Genomic DNA, 20906 nt, shown 5'->3' with positions numbered 1-20906 from the left:
CTTTTCACACACACACACACACACACACACACACTACTGTTATCCAGATGCCATTCAATTCAAACATCATTTGTTTCATAATGAATGAAAAAACAACTTGAATTAATTTTTTGCCTAACTAGATCAGCTGCGTTTTTGTGGATTATATTTAAACAAATATTTCAAAGCTAGCTACATAAGTTTTACAAACAGTTGCCATTACATGAAAAAAATTCAAGGTTGTAAAGTTATAAAAATGAAACAAGTCAGATCAAACCATTAGTATATGTATAAATGTAGTCTATACTTTTGTGGTTGGATATTATGCCTGATCCCCCTCTTGTCACTGGAGAGGAGGTTCTGCATCAAAAAGCTGAAATTACAACACTTAACTTGATGGGTCTCGTATTTAATTTAATATTAAACATACTGATTGTACAAAAAAGTACAAAAGACAAGTACAAAATTTTGCCAGTTCTCCACAAGTAGACAGATAAATGTTCTTGTCACATCAGTAGGCAAAGGAGAATTCTAACATATGCTTCAGTTTATATATTTAATTTATATTATTTTTTTTTCTTTGCAAAAAAACTGTCTCAATTTATGACCTTAGCTTAGAAATACTGTTCTTTAGTAATGTTGTGTTATGTTTTTATCTACCAGCAGGTGTCACTGTTTCCAATCTTTTCCCTAACCCACTCTCACAGCTGCTACAAACATGCCATTGATAAAAGACTGTTTACAGTATACAGTTACCCACTTTGTGTCGATATCAGATGTCTCGTTTTACGCGCTGTGTGCACTATAAATGCTGTTTTGGACACCTTTATTTCCTTCACTGACGCTTTCTTTCTCGTATTGATTATTAAATAGATGAATTAACAATCAACTTTGTTCTATTCCGTTGTTCATTCATTGTGTCCCAGCCACAACCATTGTTCAAATCACCACAAATGTCTGAATTTAGCTTTCTTTTTTATTGCATAGGCCACCGAATGCTGTTGAAAATAATAAATCGCCCTATTCTGTTTAATGGATCATTATTACATGCTCATTGGTTACAGTAATTTATAGTAACTGGGCAATTAAGTCGATGATATGAATCCTCTCGGCCATCTGGATGTTCATAGCTGGCATTCGTTTTCTTTATAATAGCACTGTTTCAAACCTTTTGTCACCTGTCAGTTTCTTAACTGCCGTAGTGTCCTTGAGCAAGTCACTGCAACCATTTGATGAAAACCAATTCTATTTATATTATTACTTGAAGATGTCATAGAGACGTAATGGGCTTTCGCTGCAGTAAGCTGCGGTGCAGGGAGAATGTACAAAACGCATTGTGGTTTATTATGAGGAGTACGCAGCGCAGACTCGACGCTTCAGAACATGCACCCATGGCTGTCGGCTGTCCCTAATTTAACTCCGAGCGATTTAATTGGCGATGGTGTATTTGTTTACCATATTTGGCAAGATAGTGACACAGCGCGCCTGGGAATTGGACGAGAGAAGCCGTCATTCACAAAAGTCTGCCTTCTGAAGCTTTACAAACAAAGCGCGTGCTCACGGGAGTTGTAGTCCAAACAAACCCTGCCTGAGATTCGACGAGAAGGGATTTACCCCGTTCGCGGCGTTTTCAGAATAATTTATGTATCTAAAACTAAAATGCACAAATTATTATGAACTTTGCTGGTTAAGTGTATCTGTCGGTTGCAAAACAAACCAGCATCTAGCAGCCAAAGACACGCCGAACCGAGACCCTCCACCAGCCGCATACAAATCCCACCGCTAAAGCCGTCCTCTCATTGGCTGCACCCTCCTGTCAATCACGCAATGCTCCTTCCACTACCGCTCCTACAGTAAATATTTGTGTTTGCTCAACCGGCTGTAATGGTGGACGACTGAGGCAGGGAAACGGAATACAACACGAGAGAAGAAAGAGAGGAAAAAGGTCGAAAGTCTGTTTCAAGAGCCAGTCGCCGCGAGTAGGACACGGACTTCGTCGAAAATGGATGAACTCAAACATCAAGTCATGATTAACCAGTTCGTCCTGACGGCGGGTTGTGCGGCAGACCAGGCAAAGCAGCTTTTGCAAGCGGCACATTGGCAGTTCGAGGTAAAAGAAAACTAGAAAACGATTAAAAGCTATGCAGCGTTACAGGCGGCGGTTAGCCTAAAGGGCTAATGTTTATGTTAGGCTGACCGTTAGCTCTTCCTCGAGCTCGCCTGTCTGCCTCTGGACACTTTTAAGCATCTTGGATTTCCACATAAAACAAAGCATTAGTGCGAACTGAGTGTTCATGTTAGTTGGCAAACATTTGGCCCACTTTCATGCGAGAACTTTTGAACATTTTAAGCAAACATTCCATGAGCTCTGCTCATATTTAACATACAGAGAACACAGTGAGGCGAAGCGTACAGCTAGCATATCCAATTAGACTTTACTCTAGATTAAATACTATAATCCGACACGACAGCCGTGTTCAGGCGAGGCCAGCGAGTGCTATTACGCAATATAGATGACCACCGTGTTGTATCGACTAGCCTACTAAAGACAGCTTGTTTAGTCTGCGGTTAACCGAATGACGAATGTGCATTTTTTGTGTATTCAACTCGTTTCATTGTCCAGATTTTCTCTGCATCAGCTCCAAAATAGCGCGTTGACGGATGGCTTTGTCCTCAGCTATTTATAGTTATTTTCATTACTTAACACCTTTCATTTTCTGTGTCTTTTATTGCAGACTGCCCTCAGTGCCTTTTTTCAAGAAACAAATATTCCATACGGCCATCATCATCAAATGGTGAGTGCATTAATTATATGATAACAACAATAATACACGTTGAATGCTTTTGTTCGTACGTGTCGACACACCCCAGTTTAAGATAGCGTGTCTTTACAGCTAATGTGTTGTTTTGGGTGGGATGTGGAGTAATAAACGGCCCCTATAGGCCAAGAGGGATGATGCTGTACTAACAATAACAAAGCACATGTCGGCCATGTTGTGAGCTTCCAGAAATAAACACAGAGGCAGGCATGCAGCTGCAGCAGCCACAGAGAGAGAAGGGGAGACAGAGAGCGTATGAGATAGGAAAGATAGGTTTAGAAAGCTAAATTTACTCATTTTGCATTGTAGTGGCTAAGATGTATGCCAAAAGAAGAGCCTATTTACTGGGTTTTCCAGGAAGAGGACATCTGCCTCTCACAAACATACCCTTGAGCAGTTGCATTAGCTCCAGTCTTGCTTTTTTTCTCCCCCTGATTGGGTTTCTGCTATCCCGGCCCCACTTTGTAATTGGGGACTTTTAAGGCCAAAGAAATCGAAGCTGAGTAAACTGGAAGGCATTAGGGCTTTTTCGCAGACTCCTGCTTTCTCTCGCATTGTACACACGCAGATCAGGGTTATGAAACACTAACAGTATTTGGGCTTTTAGCGGCAGTCTACGGTGACAGTTTCCAAGCCTTTGTTTGCAGCTGCATGATGAACAGCAGCATCCAGCAGCCCTCTCCAAAAGCCTGACGTGGATGTGTCTTGGGATTCTCAGTGACACTTCTGATCATTATTTAGCTCTTATTCTATCAGTAAATGTTTATTTCTCTGACATCCACAGTCATCAAATTGCCAAACATGGTAGCTTTGCATTTCTAAAAGAAATAGAGAGGGATTGGGGGAAAAGAGGATTTATTTTTTATTGTATTGCTGGTGAGTGTGTTTAGATTTACAGCCCCCGAGCGGTGCAATATTGCCAGTCAGCACACAGAGCTGAATCATATTTATCACAGCTTTATTGTAAGACAGAGAGCCAGACTTCCTTTATCATCTGATCAGTAAATAAGGCAATCTCAGTCCCCTACTTAGCTCATGAAATGTCTCACTTAAATTTAGATAGTAAGCAATCTGCCAAGAGTTATTCTGCCCTGTCTGCCAAATGAAGCTGAGCTTGATGGCTGCAGAGGCGAGATAATAGGCATCACAATGCACAGTAACCTACGTGTGCCTGTCGTGTTATTCTTACACGTATATTCTTGCATAACCACTTGTTCACGTTCCCCTTTGTTGCACATACCAGCATGTGCTTGCGTACTTTAGGTGCATGCTTTCAAATGGGTGTCTGTGTGTGAGTCACGACTGTAGAGACACATCTTTTCCTGCAGCTTATCAGACCTCAGCGTTCGTTTGTATACAAATCTAATCCTCTCTGCGCACTCTCCCACTTTTATCTGCCCTCATTTAGAGTAAACATGCCCAACTTTAGATTCCAGTTTCTCGTCATGTGGATGCTCTTTTTGCGTCAGTGTTTTGTGTCACAACACAAACTGCACTCATCCTTGAGATTGCTATTTTGGCTAGAAGCTTCAACCCCACTCCCCGTGGCCCCTCACAGATCGCCTGCAGACTCGCAGGTTTTGGCAGCACTGCAGGTTCGGATGTCATGTAGGTCAGTTCATTTGGAGATGCTGCTCGCTGAGCTGGATTTTGCTATTGTTTCAGAGGCCCCGAAAACAATGTACGAAGGGTTAAATCTCTTTCCCATCTAAGTTTGGCATTCTGGGCGAGAGACTATTTAGGATACAAAGCGCTGTTGTGTGAGAAATGCATGTTATCCCCATACAACGCTTGTCTGATGAGAGCAATTAAAGCATTGTGTCATATTTTTCCACTCGTTTTCTAATCTTTTCATTTGCACCAATCAATCTGAGAGCGGCAGATAGTTAGCTTGAGCTTCAGATGACAACATCAGAACGGTGCTAAAGCTTGGGCTTCACACTCAGGCCTTTAGCCAATACTCTATTCCATGACTGTAGTATACATAAGTATGAGGGTTTATAATCACAAGCACACACAAATCCTTTTTTTTGTTTACTTACTCTGAGCCCTTTCTGTATTAGTAAAAAGCACTTCCCATTCCATGGAGGCTGCCATCTTGCTCTGCAGTGGTACGTAATAAGTGAATTGGTTAGATATGCTTTCTTTGTTTTATTTCTTTTCTTTTTTCTTTTTTATGCAAGGGGCTACTGACAATGCACCAGTTTAAGAGATTTGGTATTGATTTTTTTTTTTCTGATGGTGAAAGTTCGGCGAATGGATGCTTTAATACATGTCTTGCATCACAGGAGTTTTTCTTTTTGCACCTACATTTAGACTACGGGTGCTTTTAAGGTTCAATATTCTCACTTTTACACAATGTACCTTTAAAAACCAAAAAATGAGCTTGCTCAGCGAGATGGCACTGATTGTCATTTTTCTGATTTGTTGCAATAAGTTCAGATGGCTTTAAATGTGTTTATTGGAAATTGTAACGCAGTTACAATGTAACTGCATATTGTTTTAAAGTGCTGTTTTAGCACAACATTACTGTAAACACTAAGTACTTCTTAAATGTGTGCACTGGTGTGAGCTTCATGTAATACCCTGATTTGCAGCACACACACACACACACACACACACACACACACACACACACACACACACACACACACACACACACACACACACACACACACACACACACACACACAAGTTAATTTCCCAGTCTTTGTCAATAAAGTGCACTGTGATTGTCATGTAAGACTCTGTGGCCCTCAGAGTCCACTCACCACAAGGTAGCCCTGCTCTCGCCGTAGAGCTGAGTGAACACTCCACTTTAGCTTTGGTGTTCCGTTAACAGTTTTTTTTCCAGTAAAATGTTTCTGTATTTCGTACCTCTGCTCAAGTACCAGCAACATGAAGCGAAACCCTTTATTTTTCACAACACAGTACGGATGAAGGTCCTCACAAATACACGCGCAAATAGCATGAGTAACTGTCATAGCACACAGTGAATTAAAGGCAGCTTTGGCTGGCAAAAGAGTGAACACCTGACTCTGCCGACAAGCTCGTAGACACAGTTTTCTCCACAAGCTCAGGGTGGTGGCAAAAGAAGTGGCCCATGTATCGTATTTTCATGAGACACTTTCTACATACTTCCAAATCCTTATCTAGTTTTGTCCTGTACACACCATAAAAGCAGGTCCATACTTTTGGTTATACGATGTTGGTGCATCTTTCAGTTGAGAGTCATTGCTTGAATCTGCAACATTAGTGTTATTTGTTTTTTCCTTCTTCCATGACTTTCGCTCAGTTTTCACCCACTTCACGTCCAAATATAAGACGCGAGAAAAGGCCATTGATAATCCTTGTGAGGTTATATACCGTGATAGTTAGCCATATTAATATTTTGTCACATTTGTGGCAGCTAACATGTTTGATTTTTTTGTCATATTTTTTGTGGGGCTTGTACATCTTTATTTGGACAGTACTGGGAGAACCAGTGAGGGAATGACGTGCAGGAAAGAGGCCACAGCCTGGAGGTGGACCCAGGCCGCCCACTGTATGGGCGTGTGACTTTACCACGAGACCAAACCTGCGCCCTCTAATCTTTGATGTAATACAACATTAAACATTTGTCTTCAAAATGTCAAACTCAAAAGTTACTGCAAGCGTTAGTTTGTACAGAAAATGACTCTCCTTACCTGTGAATTAAAAGACCCCACTGTGAAAAAATGTGAACAAACTTGAAGTTTTAGTCTTCAAAAATGTTTCGCCTTGCTTTGTACTCAGGCAAGGAGCTGCATCAAAAACATATTTTCCAAAGCAGCTGGATAACAAAGTAAAGTGCAGTAACATTTATTCTCTTTCAGTATTTAGGAAGGTTCAACCTGAGTTAGTTCATAAAACAGCTGATGAAAACTAAAGTAATGTGCTTGTTTAACAATCTTTGTGTTTGTTTTTGACTGATACTTGGTCCTGGCTCGTATGCACAGTTATGTTTCAGGAAAAAAGTGCATCCTAACATCTCTAGTTAACACCCTGTATCACATATCAAGTAGTGACCTGAGTTAGCCTACTCATCAGAACAGTCTTGTGTAACGGTAAACTGTGCAGGGTTTAGCTAAAGCTCCTGTCATTATTATTTCCTTTTACCAACAATCCCCGACCCAGGGGAGTGCCTGTGCTTTGGCACACGATGTAAAAGAGCTACAGTCTCTGCACAGGCACGCATTACAGAGTGTTTGTTGTCGAGGGCATGTGTGTGTGAGGCTAAAAGTCTTGCTGTGGCAGGCAGAGCTGTACGTCCACATGATGGGTCTTGAATAGATTTATTCTTGTCTTCTCCTTTTTTTTAATGTAGCCATCAAGGCTTAGTGTCTCCATGTGCCATGATGGACACACAGGCCTTAAGCTTCAGTCTAACCCCTCCCTGTGCACTCCCAGTTTCCTCTTCGACACACACCCTGCCTTTACAAACACTGCAACCGCAACACATTCCTGTAGGATGCAGCGCTTACACTGTCCCAAAATGGACCCTTTCATGACAGAGGGGGGCCGCTATGACTACTACAATGGCCTGTTCTTTTCTTTACTTCAAACACTCATCCTTTAGGTCCCTCTTCACTAGCTTTTTCTCTTTCTATTTACAGAATCATCACGTTCTCAGATTCATTTTTTTCTGTGTCCTCGTCAATGGACGACCCAGGCTCATTTACACACCTTTTTGAATGACCCAGAAGCAGGACAATCTAGTTTCTTGATTCTGGAGAAAGATTTTCTTAACCCAGATTTCTTTTTGCACACATGATCAAATCAGGGAAATATTTAGTCCAGTCACCATGGTTTTTGAATGAACTAGTCTAGACATTGCAACAACAGCTTGTCTCTGTGGATCCGGAAAAAAAACACCAACTCTCAACACAATCTCCACTCCATTATCAGTGTTTCCATGATGAACATGTTCCTCATTGTCCCGTCACAATAAAGTGAATGATTCCTCATGTGACCACACCGGCGAGGAAGTAGCCCAGCTGGATGTCTGGGAACATGTGACCCCCATCATGTGACTAAGTCTGGAAATGAACTAAGTGAGCCACAAAGGGCTTCTTCATATGTGTGTAATTTGTGCCGCAGTCATGTCGATTAAAAGGAACACAGAGAAGTCATCATGCAGCGGGACAGTCAGGACTGATGTGTGGAAACTGGCTTTTGTGGGTCAGGGTGATGAAAAATAATCAGCTTAAGGAATATTTCACATTCTCTCTCTCTCTTATTGAATCATATTCACATCCTCACAGCAGATTTATTTTCTGTTCTCACTCTGGTTGTGGTGTCAAAACAAGGAAACACTTCTTATTCTGAGCCTAGCACAAAAAGTAAGGCTGGTTTGGGTTTGGTAGACCATTTCTTTGTTGCAATAAAGCTTCTCGTTAATAGATTGTACACTGTTGAAAAGAAAGGACTGAGAATATTTGTCGTCCCACAAATACATGTTCCTTAAAAACCTGTCATCATAGCTTTTTCTTCTTTCTTTCTTTCTCCTTCCTGATTGATCTCATGCAACTTCCTGTTTCATCTCAAAGAACGTGTCTGTGCTATGTTGAATTTAACATTTTCTTGTCTAAATATTTAGACAAACATTTGAGCGAAATATAAATCAGGAGTTATTTGAACTGTATCATGGGCTGAGATTTGTGTCACTAGGAATGGAATTTGAATTAATTAAAATGAAAAGCATGATCTGAAATTGAATTTCACCCACATGAAAATTTATCTCCGTATTCTTCAAATTCAAAAACACAAAAATCAAATTCTGTTCACACAATTTAGCTTGAGTTCAACGATCAACATTTTGTTCAGTGTGGGATAACTGTTACGTCTTCGACATCCTTAAAGTGATACTCCGAGATGGAACAAGTTGGATCCTTTCACAAGGTTTGGGGCAGAAATTACTCCTACAGCAGTGTTTTTGTGCAGCAGAAGCCCAGGGCGCTCGCACCAAACACCTCCTCCCTGCTCCTCTGCCGGTTTCCTCTGCACTCAGACGGGGCCTTTTTCTACTTGACCAAAAACACAAATAAACGGACTCCCATCGAAAAAGTCTGATTTCGGTCTGCATTCACGCTTTATTTAGAGAATTTTCAGAGCGTTACTTTCACATAAAAACACCACTAAATAAGGCTCTAGTTCTCATTGTGTCGTAAAACAGCGCTACCTCCACTGCAGAGCCACAGCTGGCTACAAGGCTCTCGCCGCTTAGCGTATCAGTCTGCGCGCAGCGTGCCAGATATAAACAAATGCAGGTAGTCTGCCAGGATGAAGAGACACGATGAGAACTAGAGCCTTATTTAGCGGTGTTTTTGTGTGAAAGTAACGTGCTGAAAATTCTCTGAATAAAGCGTGAATGCAGACCGATATCAGATTTTTTTGGTGGGGGTGTTTGGTGCGAGCGCCCTGGGCTTCTGCTGCACAAAATTACTGCTGTAGGGGTAATTTCTGCCCTAAACCTTGTGATAGGACCCAACTTGTTCCATCCTGGAGTATCACTTTAAGGAAGAGTAATGAAGCACAGAATCATAGAAATTAGGGATGCACAATACATCGGTATCAATATCGGTATCAGCCGATGTGTAGAAGTGGGACAATATTTATTTACTCATTTCCTGCCCGCCATTTTCAGAGCATCTTAAACGATCTTTCAAGACCCAAATAATTTTGTTTTCTATGACTATGTGAACACCAAAACTACCTAAGAAGAGTGGGCTCTCTTCTTATACGTCTTTCTTCCTGTTTTTGCTAAAAAAAAAAAAACAGACAAAACATAATTTCTTGATCCCGTTCATCTTGGACGCTCCTTTCTTTGATCCTCTCCATGGTCGTCTTTTCTCTCTATCACTTTTTTTTTATTTTTTTATTTTTTTTTACCAAAATTGATATCAGTAAATATTGGTTATCAGCCATAAAAGCAGTATTAATATCAGATACCGGTATCGGTCAAAATTGTCATATCCGTGCATCCCTAATAGAAATCTTGTTCAGGTCCATTAAAAGCTAAGCTTTAAGCAAACCTGATAATTCAGTATCTGGTCTTCAGACGCCATAGTCATGGATCTGTCTCAGCTTGCTCCACTCACTTTAGAAAGAGCATAAAGTGCTTGATTTCCCCTCCTCACAGGGGTAGATGATGCAACGGTCGAGCCATGCTGAACTGTAATTAAGTTGTAAAACTGAATCTGAATTGTGCGAACTGATTTTTTGTCTCTAAGTTTATGGGATAAAGAGTCGAATTTTCAAGTAGGGTAAACAGAATTTTAAACCAAATACTAATTTTTAAACATTGAATTCAATATAGGATCATGCTTCTCATATTCAATAAAATAATTTGAATTAAGTTTCAAGTGGTGCAAATCTCGGGCCATAGTATCCATTTAGATGACCTTTCTATTCATTTTTCATGCTTCTGTTCATCAACAAGTAGCTCCACACTTCACATAATCAACTTTCCCCTCTGTGCTGTAACTGTATTTCATCACTGGCATCAGGCGAAAGAGCAAATAAACTTGGATTACATGAAGGGCAACACTCAGTGCCAACTGACCGCGCTCAGTGACGTAGGAGAATAGCATTGGGCACCGCAGGGCAGCGATAAAAGTGGGCGTGAAGTTGTTTAAAGACCGTTTCCTGGCAATCTAAATACACAGCAGGCGGGTTTGGCGTGCGTGTGTGTGTGTGTGTGTGTGTGTGTGTGTGTGTGTGTGTGTGTGTGTGTGTGTGTGTGTGTGTGTGTGTTAGGGGGTGTTTCTGGTAACTACAAACATTTTGGTTTTGGCATCCGGGTGTGGCTTGAAAAAAGCATTTTTTTCAGAATCCTAACTTTTCTCATCCATGTAACATCACTCATTGGGATTTAAAGTGTGCGGTGTGCCCATGCAGAAGAGCAGAGCTATAATTACCTCCATAAATCACGACCTGACAACATGGAAGACTGTCTGCTGCTTCTGGTTCTCTCTCTGCCTCCATCATCTCAGCGCAGGAGATGAAGAGAGGCTCAGTAAGGTGGATGATGAGGGTACTTTGTTCCCTAAATCGCTGAAAGGAATCGATGACTGAAAGCAAGTAGGCAGGCATGGAGCTAGCAACTGAATAAAAAATGCTCAGAGCAAGGTGAAGATATGTGTGGTTAGGAAAGGGGAGAACACAGAGCTGATTTGTGTTACTGACTTTTCTCTATCGAGCTGCAGGCAACAACGACTGAACTTTACTGAAATCAGAATTTGACAACTGTATGTTTGACGGAGCAGATACTAGAATCTGTTATCAGTAGTTCATGACACCAATGACTGATACTTGGAGGTGTTTTGCATTTTACTTCAGCATTTGGAACATCACATAATGTTTCATCAAATCTCAAACGTTTGACATCATCTACTGGAGTTAACAGTCAACCAATTACACTTACAGCACAAGTATGTCACACTGTCCAGTGGCATCCAGCCAATCAGATAGCACAGTGGGTGGGACATTAGAGGAGACAGAGTAATGAGTGAAAAAAGACCCAGAGAGAAAGACACACAAGCTGAGCCAAAGTAGAACACTTCTTGATTAATTACTTTTATCAGTGATTGTCTGAAGTTACAGATAATTGGCCAAATGTCCAATATCAGCCTTGATAATCTGCCACTCGACACCTTATCTCAAATACAGTTTTGTTTTAGGAGCCATCTGTCAGACTTGTCAGACTCACTGAATTTACAATTAGCGTAATCGTCCGGTTAACAGCTCTTGTTGTGATTTTCGTACAATGAAGTAAACAAAACATAACAGTTATACAAAAGCAGGCAAGATCCCAGACACAATACACACGCCAAGTTTTGTGACATCTAGGGATCCCAATCCCAACTATAGGATCTGAGCCAATCAGGACTTTTTCAGTAGATCGATTGGCGTTTTGGCTGATCATCTCATTCGATCAATTATGTTAGCCGTTGCTGAGCACAACTTGCTATTGATAACAAATGCATTGGTGTAGCCAACTTAAGTTCACCTAACCTCGTAAACTTGAGGAACATCTGCTTTACAGCATCCTACGGTATCTCTCCAGGGACATGTGGTTCAAACATGTGAAAACACACAAACATAGAAATAGAAATAGAAAAAGAAAATACTTTATTTATCCCCTAGAGGAAATTCAGGAGTCACAGCAGCAATTAAGAAAACAAAAGTAAGAAAGTGTATAGAAAGTGCAAAAAGGTCCACAAGAAAATAGATGACGACAGCCCGTCCACCACTCTCCAGCCCAGCCAGTCTCCACCTCCACAGGGTCCAGGACTGAGCCTCCCCAGCAGTCTGTTCAGTCTCTGTCTCCTAGATCCTGTCTGCCCACAGCAGGCGAAGCCCCTCCAATGTGGCGCCAGCGTCCGATGTCAGCTCCGTCAGCCACGTCCGTGAACAGCACAATGCCACTCTGCCCTCCGGCAGCCCCTCTGCCGCTGGGCTAGCACGGTTAGCCCGTCCATCTTATTGGAGATAGATCCTACGTTCCCAACAACGGTGGATGGAAGGACAGGTCCACGTCGTCACCTCCCAGCTCACACCCGAGAACCAGCACGTCGTCCTCACCTCCTTCTCCTCACCTTGTGGGAAGACATCAGGCCTTACACTAGTTAGCATTGACATGCTACAGGCTGCTAACAGCTAATTTCACATGTAAACAATGCAGCCATAGTTACATGTAGGATCTCCAGACAAACACAGGAGAAAAGTAGTAAAAATATCACTATAGCCACAAAAAGTTTGGTGTCCATGACCAACAATGAACCATACAAAGTAATTTTACAAGAAACGGACAAAAAAAAACAAAAATGTCTGTTATGTTAGCATTAGCAGCTCTGTGGCTAAAATTTCAGCAGTGTGGAAATAATTCAAACTAGAGAGTGAAATCAAACAATCGTTGACAATATCAAAATTGGGATTCTTCGTCAAAAAAAAAAAAAATTCAAGTTCTTTTCAGTCTTTGTTGATAAACCGGATTGGAAAAAAGTTATCACAAAAAATGTAAATATTGAAGAATCGCAATTTAAGATTGAATCGGCACCCCGAAAATTGTAATATAATTGAATCACGAGGCTAGCATATCGTCCCAGCCCTGGTGAGATCTGTCCGTTCCTCTGTCTTTCCTCCCATTGTTTGACTGTTTAAGTTTGTGTTTGAGCACACTATAATCCTCTTGATGTGCATGAGGCAGTGTCTCAGATTTCAGAGTTAATCATGTTGAGATCCGTTAATACTGTTAATGGGTGTGCATGAAACAGTGTGTGTGTATGTGTGTGTTTGTGGTTGTCTGCAGCCATGTGTCGCACAGCGATGCCAAACAGTCAGCCACATCTGAAGAGGTTTGGCCTATGCTTTGCATGTTCCAGCGTGTTGCCCTGCATGTTTCCAGGAGCACGGCTTCCCAGAACTCTAACCACACACACACACACAGAAACACACACACTCAGCAGCACAGACACACACAGGAACTATGGCTCATGGGACTCTGGGAATGGGAACCCATGTGGGACGGCTGGAAGGACCAGATGTGTTTATGAGCAGCGGAGTTTCGGATTGGGTTTCTCACTGATTCGTGGAGTGGCTATGTACACTTGTGTACACACATGCACAATCACACACACACACACACATGGGTTTGGACTGGAGCAGTGGCCCAGGAAACACAAGTAGCACATGGAAGCCTAGTTTGTGGCATAGCGAGAGTGTTGTCACATTGAGTCTCTCTTGCCTGTTCTAAGATTAGCTGTAGCACAGCTCAGGTGTACCTGTGCTGTCATCTTCCTCAGCCATGTCTCACTTTACTGAAAACTTGTCTCAACATTCTGTCCTTGTCTTGTCATTTCTTAGCCCTAATCTTAAATCACTATTAGATCTACAATTTAAAGGAAAGATCATTTAAAGGGATTCCTTATTTGACCCAAACAGCTCATCTACTTAAAACATATACTAGACGATTACGAAAACTGTGTAAGGGGAGGAACAAAATTTACAAGTTATCCTAACATTCTCAGTTTTTTTTTTTTTTTTTTTTACTAATGACTTCAGAGTTATGAAAAATGAATTTTCTATGGACAGTAACAGGTCATATATTTTTCTATCTTTCTGTTCAGAACAATCTATGATATCAAATTTTCATAACAAGAAGTAAATGGTAGGACATTTGGTGACTTGAATTGAAAACTATTTCAGCCAGAACTTTACTTATATAAATATAAGGGTTATGGAACATTTCAGATATACAGCCACAACTAACACAGCAAGCAACATTTCTGTCCGGCAGACCAAACAGCCAAAATGACTCAACAGTCTACTACTAAAATATTCCAAAAATTGAAAAAGATATAAAGTAGAATTAACTTACACAGTTACTACAGTCTTTGGAATTATTCTATTGACGTTACTATATTTAAAATAGTAGTCTCTTATTGGTATAAGAGAAATTCTGAGAAGAATTAAAAAAGGACACCTGATTTTATTTTTTCCCCCTATTGTTAAATACAGGAAAAATGTGGTGCATTACACTGACTAACTGACAAAATCTGTCTTCTGTAACGATTATTTATAGAGCACATTTCTTAATGTCAATTAACACTTCCTGTAGCCAACTCTACAAAATATATCAAAGGTTAAAAATATCAAAAATGTGTAGGTTCCTTTAGTAACCCATGGTCTTATTTCTTTGAACAGGGTGCTGCTACTGTGAAATATTAATTTCTTCCCTGACAGAAATATTTAATTATGAAGCAGGTCTCTTTTTTCAGATTTTATATGGCCTCTTGAGGATGCAACTTTAATGTGTAAAGCATGCCTTACATATAACGAGCACCAGCAGATAGAACTAGAAAGAGCTACACATCTGCATGAAAACTACACATTGCTGAATGCCACAAAACAAAGCTTTTACCTGTCATTGTCTGAAAGTTCCAACTAAAAGACACAAATGTGAAGCTAGGAATGGCATTTAAATTTTCCTCTGATTTTATGAACTGTTACATCTCCTTTACCAACTATAAGCAGCCTGTCCGTCTTTCTGGACATCTGGTGAACACTTCAGTCAGTCTGGTGCACGCTGATGTCTTAGATAAATTACAGATGGTGTTTGAAAGGATTCTCAGAAATGGTTTTCAGATTTCATGTTAAAATCAGGAAGTAGACTACTACTACTACTCGATGTGATGCATGTGGGGTGAAAGAGAAACTAAAGTGTGATGTGTTGTGTATTTATAGCCTTGAGACAATATGTGTTTGGCAGACTGCACCTGAGTTTCTGCCTCATAGCTGTGGTTTGTTCTCTCATGCTGACCTTTGGCCTAGTAGTTTCTGCTGCCAGACTGTTACCGACACACCAAACTCCTTTTCTAGACACTTGTATGCCACTGTATGACACCCATTGTTAGCATGTTAGCCATTGTTGTGAGCACTGCAGCATGTGCAGTCTGTTAAACAGAGCACGTCCCACCCATTCCCACTTCTCCTATCTTCTCTCTTTCTGTTTCTGTTCTTTTTCTGTCATCGCTGTACTCTGCTTTTCTCTCTTGTTCTCCTCCTCGTGTTTTACAAACCGTCACAACACATGAAAACACAGCAGAGCTTGGCTAATGATCAACTGAGTCCCTCGTGAGCACAAATCCAGCCATGATGGTGTGTGTACTCATATTAACCCATGCATAGACGGCTCAGTTACTGGTTGCTGCATGAGGTCAAAGAGTGAGGGGTCAAGGGTGAAGCAGAGTGGGGGTCAGTTACTCAAAATGTCCAGCTGCACCTGTCACCTTCCTTTATTTAGTTGAGGAAAGAAACATCCTGTTCTGACATCCAGACACTTGTAAAACTTATAGTGCCACCTCCTGCTGGTGAGCTCAGTGATAGGATCATAAAAACACACAAAGGCAGAGTAGCTGGTCCAGTGAGGACATGACATTGTTATGGTGTTTATGATGTTGAAGAGTACTGAACCACTGTTATCCTCTGATTCATGTGTGAAGAGATTCTACTGTTTTAAATAACCCTTGGTAATCAAAATGATTCAACTATTCTAATGATAGACTGCAACTAGTAGGGCACTTTAGCGCACATTTTTGCTCTCAATGTTAATTCTAGTTTTACAGAGCCTGGATTGCAAGTCACTACATTTCTTTGTTTATATTTTGTGAGTTGTTTCTCCTAGAAGTCTTTTTCCCTTCAAGTTTGAATCTTGCAGTGCTATACCTGTATAGCAGTGACTGGCATTTTAGCTTTTTCCTGTAACCATTTTTTTTTGTTAACTTTGTGGAAAATCAGTCTGCTTTCAGATGCAGTAAAACAGTCTCTATAGGTCATGTGACTTGACAACAAGAGGCTGCTGGTTAATAGGAGAAAAAATACACATATTTTTAAAATGAGATAGTAGTGACATAAATCTTTTTTTTTTTATTAATCAACATTCAAATATCCTAGTCAGGATGTTTCACTCGTCAGTATTTAATTTTGAAGGTTTTTGTTTAGCGCTCCTCTCCACACTCTGGAAACCAACTTGGCTTTACTTGCAAACTCTATAATTCTTTTTTTTCTGGTGGTTTAAATTATTTTAATCTAACTAAACATACCGTATCATGTGCCCCTCATCTAGATATTTACACAGGAACAATCATACACTCCATGCAGTACTGGTCCAGCATATTGGCTGAGATTGGTGACACTAGACAATGAAAATTCAATTAAATGTTTCAAAAGTGAATGTATTTGCTTTGAAATTATATCAAACCTGCTTGAAAATTCCATCTTTATTCTTTTAATTAAAAAAAATAAAAATAACTTCAGGTCAGTGTAACATGATGACCCTTAATTTATATAATTACTTTTACACCATATACTATTAGTGATATACTATTTTTATGCTCATTTTCATTTTATATTGTGACACTTGGGCATATATTTTGTACTTTCTTTAATATATTATGTCACATTTTATATTTTCCGTATTTTTAACACTTTTTGAACGAGAGTAGCTGTAACAAAAAGGCAAATTCCCCAACAAGATCAATAAAGTATTTTTGATTCTGGTATGTCCGTGAGGAAGAGTAATTTAGTACAGATTCAGAGAAGTCCTTTTAAGGCCTGCAAAAACTTAAGTTTTAAGCACACTTGATTATTCAGTCCCTGGTCTTGGGACTACGTGGAAATGACGTTATCTCCAGTGAGGAGCACAGCCACAGACCCTGAAGGAGTTTTTGTGGATGTGAGGAGTTTCTGAGCTGAAATTGATTTTTGTATTTTTGAATTAAAGAAGTAAAGAGCTGAATTTTCTAATAGGTGACATGCAATTTCTAAGCAAATAAATTCAATTTCAAAACATGGCAAACAATTTCTGAAAATGCTTTTCAGACTTAAAAAATGATTCAAATTTAGTTTCCAGTTGCACAAATCTCAGCCCATACCAGCTCTCTTTCTCACAGTGCTCGTATTACTGTAGTTTATAGTCCTACTTTTGACCAACCCTTCAACAGAAAACAGTCTTTGTTCTTAGGTTTATTTTGATTTTTCTGCCAGATTTCAAAGAAATCAGGCTCCGATTTCCAGCAGTCAAAGAATGTCACGTGGACCTTCAAGTTGCTTGTTTACTTGACACGGTTGACTGGTAAACTGTTTTCTGTTGAGGTCACATATTTGGCATTCATGTTGTCAAAACATTTGACGTTACTGTAACCCTCTCTAAACACGACAGGCTTGTCTTTGCCAGTAATTCATAATCACAACGAGGGATTTCATTTCATCCAGAGGCAAACTCAGCCTTTGTTTCTTAAATCTCGGCTCTTTCGGCTCTCATCCGTCTCTGTCTGTTTTGGGGCTCATGTCAGATTGCAGTGTCAGCCCTGTCATACTGTATTGCAGCAGTTCTGCGATGTCGGCCTTTGCAGGTCTTAAAGGCATTGTTCTCACATGCCCAAAGGAAATCCACAAAAGGAGCGAATGTTGCAGCGTGCATTCAAACTGCTCTGAACAGACGTGAAAGCACCAAAGACTGGTCGAGACCTGATGCTGGAGGAAACTTAGCATCCTCCCACACATTCAGCTCAGTTTAAAGAGGTGCAGCCAAAGTTTATATCTTCTTTCCAAAACTTGCTACTCTTCTTTCCCCCTCAACAAAAGTTTATTTATAAAAAGAAAGACTCCGTGTTCTTTTTGTCTTGCTCAGCTTCACTTTTTTCGTGCCTTACTGCAAACTGTATGAGGGTAACAGCTGGATTAAAGGTACCTGCTGTCTTGAATCTGCCGTGTTTTGTAGTCAAACATGCTGCATAAAAAATATATATATATATATTGCATTTTTTTTAAAAGTTAAGTTGAAAAAAAAAGGCATCTTTACCATTTTTCTATTTTTTAATGTGTCCACACTTTTTAGATGTCATGTGACATCTGGTGGTTTGGCTGTCTTGTTGAAACATTTTCTTAGGTTAATAATCAGCAGAGGCACGTGCTATTAATCATAGGGATGTACTAATCCAATTAATCCAGCCCTGATTCCAAAAACAAACTTTTGGGCAGAGAAATGCTCCTCAGCTTTAGAAATTTCCAGACAAAGTGGGCACCATCATGCTTTTTTTTTTTTTTTCTTACCTGTCACTTCCCTGGAGCTGTTTTGCATATGCCACATTCAGTTTGTTTGTCTGTGAACAACATAACTCAAAAACTAACAAACAGATCTTGGTGAAATTTTCAGGAAATGTTCAAAACAGGATAAAGAAAGAGTGAATTAACTTTGGAGGTGATCTGGATCACCGTCTGGATCCAGGATTTTTTAAAGGATTCTTTATCATTGTGAGATAGGGCCATTTTCACCATGTGTGGTTATAACGCCACGATAAATGCTCGGATTGCTTTGCAAAACTATAAAAGACAAGGTCACCATAATTTCTGACAGATGTAAAAGTAGGATCCAGATCCTTGCAATATTCTGGATACTAAGATCCAGAATATGAAATATGTACTGGGTCATCATAGTTTTCAACACTGTCAGGAAACAAATTATCGTACAAACCAGCAACTAACACCAAATTGTAGGAGACAGTCTGCTGAAAGGGAGTATAAAATTAAAGTAGGACTAAAGGGTTGTGTGACAATCACAATATGCTTGGCAGAGGTCTATGCTCTCTGAGTTCCTTTTCTAGTTTTAGCAAAGTAGTTGTTTTGAGTTACACCAAAAAATTATGAAATCGGATCTTTATGCAAAAAATGTCCCGAAATTAAAAGAAAAGTTTCCAACAGCTACTTATTTTTGTAGTATCCTTAAATAAAAAATTGAATATCAACAGCACATAGGATATCAAACACAGTGAAAAATGACATGGGTCTGTCGAAAAAAGAATAACTGCAGGAGCAGTTTTCAAACAATAAGTATGAAAAATGAGGTAATAAGTTGAATAAGTAAAAAAAAAACAGAAGAGAAGAAAAGAGCATCAGACAGCAGTGTTTTGTGGTTTGATTGGAAATGGGAAGCCTCAGCTCCTCAGACAGGGAAGCTATAAAGCTTTATTTCCTGCTGACAGTTGCTATATGTAAACATTATTCCGTTGCACAGGCTGAAACGTCCTGATCCAGACAGATAATCCTCTCCCTGTCTGTACGAAGGCCTGTGGATGGAGACGTCAGGCGGCATGCTTTGCTTCACCCTGATTTCGGTGTCTCACAGATCTATCTCTCTGCACAGAGCGCCGACACGCAGTGTGTGAACTGTACGCAGCAAGCCGCAGACTGGAGGGAGAGATGGAGACAGGGAGTGGGAAGTGAGAAAGATAGAGAGAAAGCAGAAACGTCAAAAGGTTCACACGAATGTTCGCCACAGAGGGAAAGGATTTAGTCAAAGTTCTGTTTGAGTTTCACTTTGAAGATGTCTTCTGCTCGCAACCTACGACTCTGTTTCTGTAATTCTCCTTATTTAGTCATGATCTCCCTACAGTTTGACATTTCTGCTCAAAAAGGAATTCTGTTTATTTGCTAACAGAAACAAGCAGATCACATTTCATTAGTTGCACAAAAACCTGGCTTAAAATTCTGTGACAGCTGGAGGGCAGCATCCAGACAGATTGAAGCGAGACAAATTGGAGTGTGTTTTAACTCCGGTGTGTGTGTGGTACACGCGCTGAGGTAAACGTCCCCAGTAGGGAGGTCAATCAGGGTCACGAGACGTAACCAGACCCTGGGCACAAGTATGTAAGAGGATAGAAAAGCTCCTGTTTTCAGCCTGGCACAAACACACACTTGATAATTTTGAGGAATGTGGACGCTCAGGCTCGAAATAACTCCTCCGTGTTTGTGGACACACTCGCAAATGTACGTACACAAACGACGGAGGAGTGTTTTTGGTTTGGCGCAGGCTTGACATGTTAAGAGTGGTCGCTGCCTGTCAGCAAACACACTCAAAAAGTGAGTGGACACAGTGGACACGGAGTCCAGTCCTGCCTCCACCGTGTCCCATCAACAGGAGATCTCTACTTCTCCCTCATAACAACAGTCTCCATGGCAACTCCTCTCTGCTGGCTCTGTTTTGAACACAAACTGGCTCCTGCTGTCTCTGTATGACTTGAATAAAAGGCCAGACCTCCCTGCTGTAACACACTTTCTGCTGTTGTTACACACACAGCCTGTCACTCTGAAGGCCTTCACCTTCACACAGCAGCAGCTTTTATCATCTCTTTCTGTTCGTGAACATGCAGTCTTGGAATCTCAGCAAAAATAAGCGAACTTCTCGTTTTTTGTTCTGTTGCATCAGGAGATTGTTTTGTCCTTTTGAGTCCTGATCCTGCAGAACTGTTTACCAGCTCACAAAGCTCCCAGGCTGACATTTGTGGGGGTTAACTGAGTTGGCTCCTCAAATTACAACTCGCAGTGTTTTGGAGACGAGACGGACAATTAACTGTGTCACAGTAACCTTAATTTGAAAACAAGTTTACCTCAACAGACCTCTCGTGTTGTCTTTTGTCACCACTGGCCTTAGATGCACCCAGAGGGCTTACAGGATGCCCATACAGGGTATTTAACAGTGTTTTTTTAGTTTTTAAGTTAAAAAATAGATGAAAATAAACTTGAAATCAA

The 20906-nt window shown here is 40.5% G+C and overlaps 1 protein-coding gene across 1 annotated transcript in view; it reads left to right on the top strand.

Moving 5' to 3' along the window:
• The first annotated feature begins 1792 nt into the window (after positions 1-1792).
• The window catches only part of ubald1a (UBA-like domain containing 1a), a 29635-nt gene continuing 10521 nt past the window's right edge, over positions 1793-20906 (top strand). Inside the window, exons 1-2 of the mRNA XM_074664054.1 lie at positions 1793-2089; positions 2715-2774. Coding sequence (XP_074520155.1) covers positions 1982-2089; positions 2715-2774 — 168 coding nt within the window. The 5' untranslated portion in view covers positions 1793-1981. The remainder of the gene's footprint in view (positions 2090-2714; positions 2775-20906) is intronic.

Source organism: Halichoeres trimaculatus, unplaced genomic scaffold, assembly GCF_033239565.1.
Source record: "Halichoeres trimaculatus isolate MK-OKI-2021-1 unplaced genomic scaffold, fHalTri1.1 fHalTri1_scaffold_23, whole genome shotgun sequence".
Lineage (NCBI taxonomy): Eukaryota > Metazoa > Chordata > Actinopteri > Labriformes > Labridae > Halichoeres > Halichoeres trimaculatus.
Note: the sequence above shows the minus strand (reverse complement) of the source record. Positions and strands in the feature narration are given on the sequence as shown.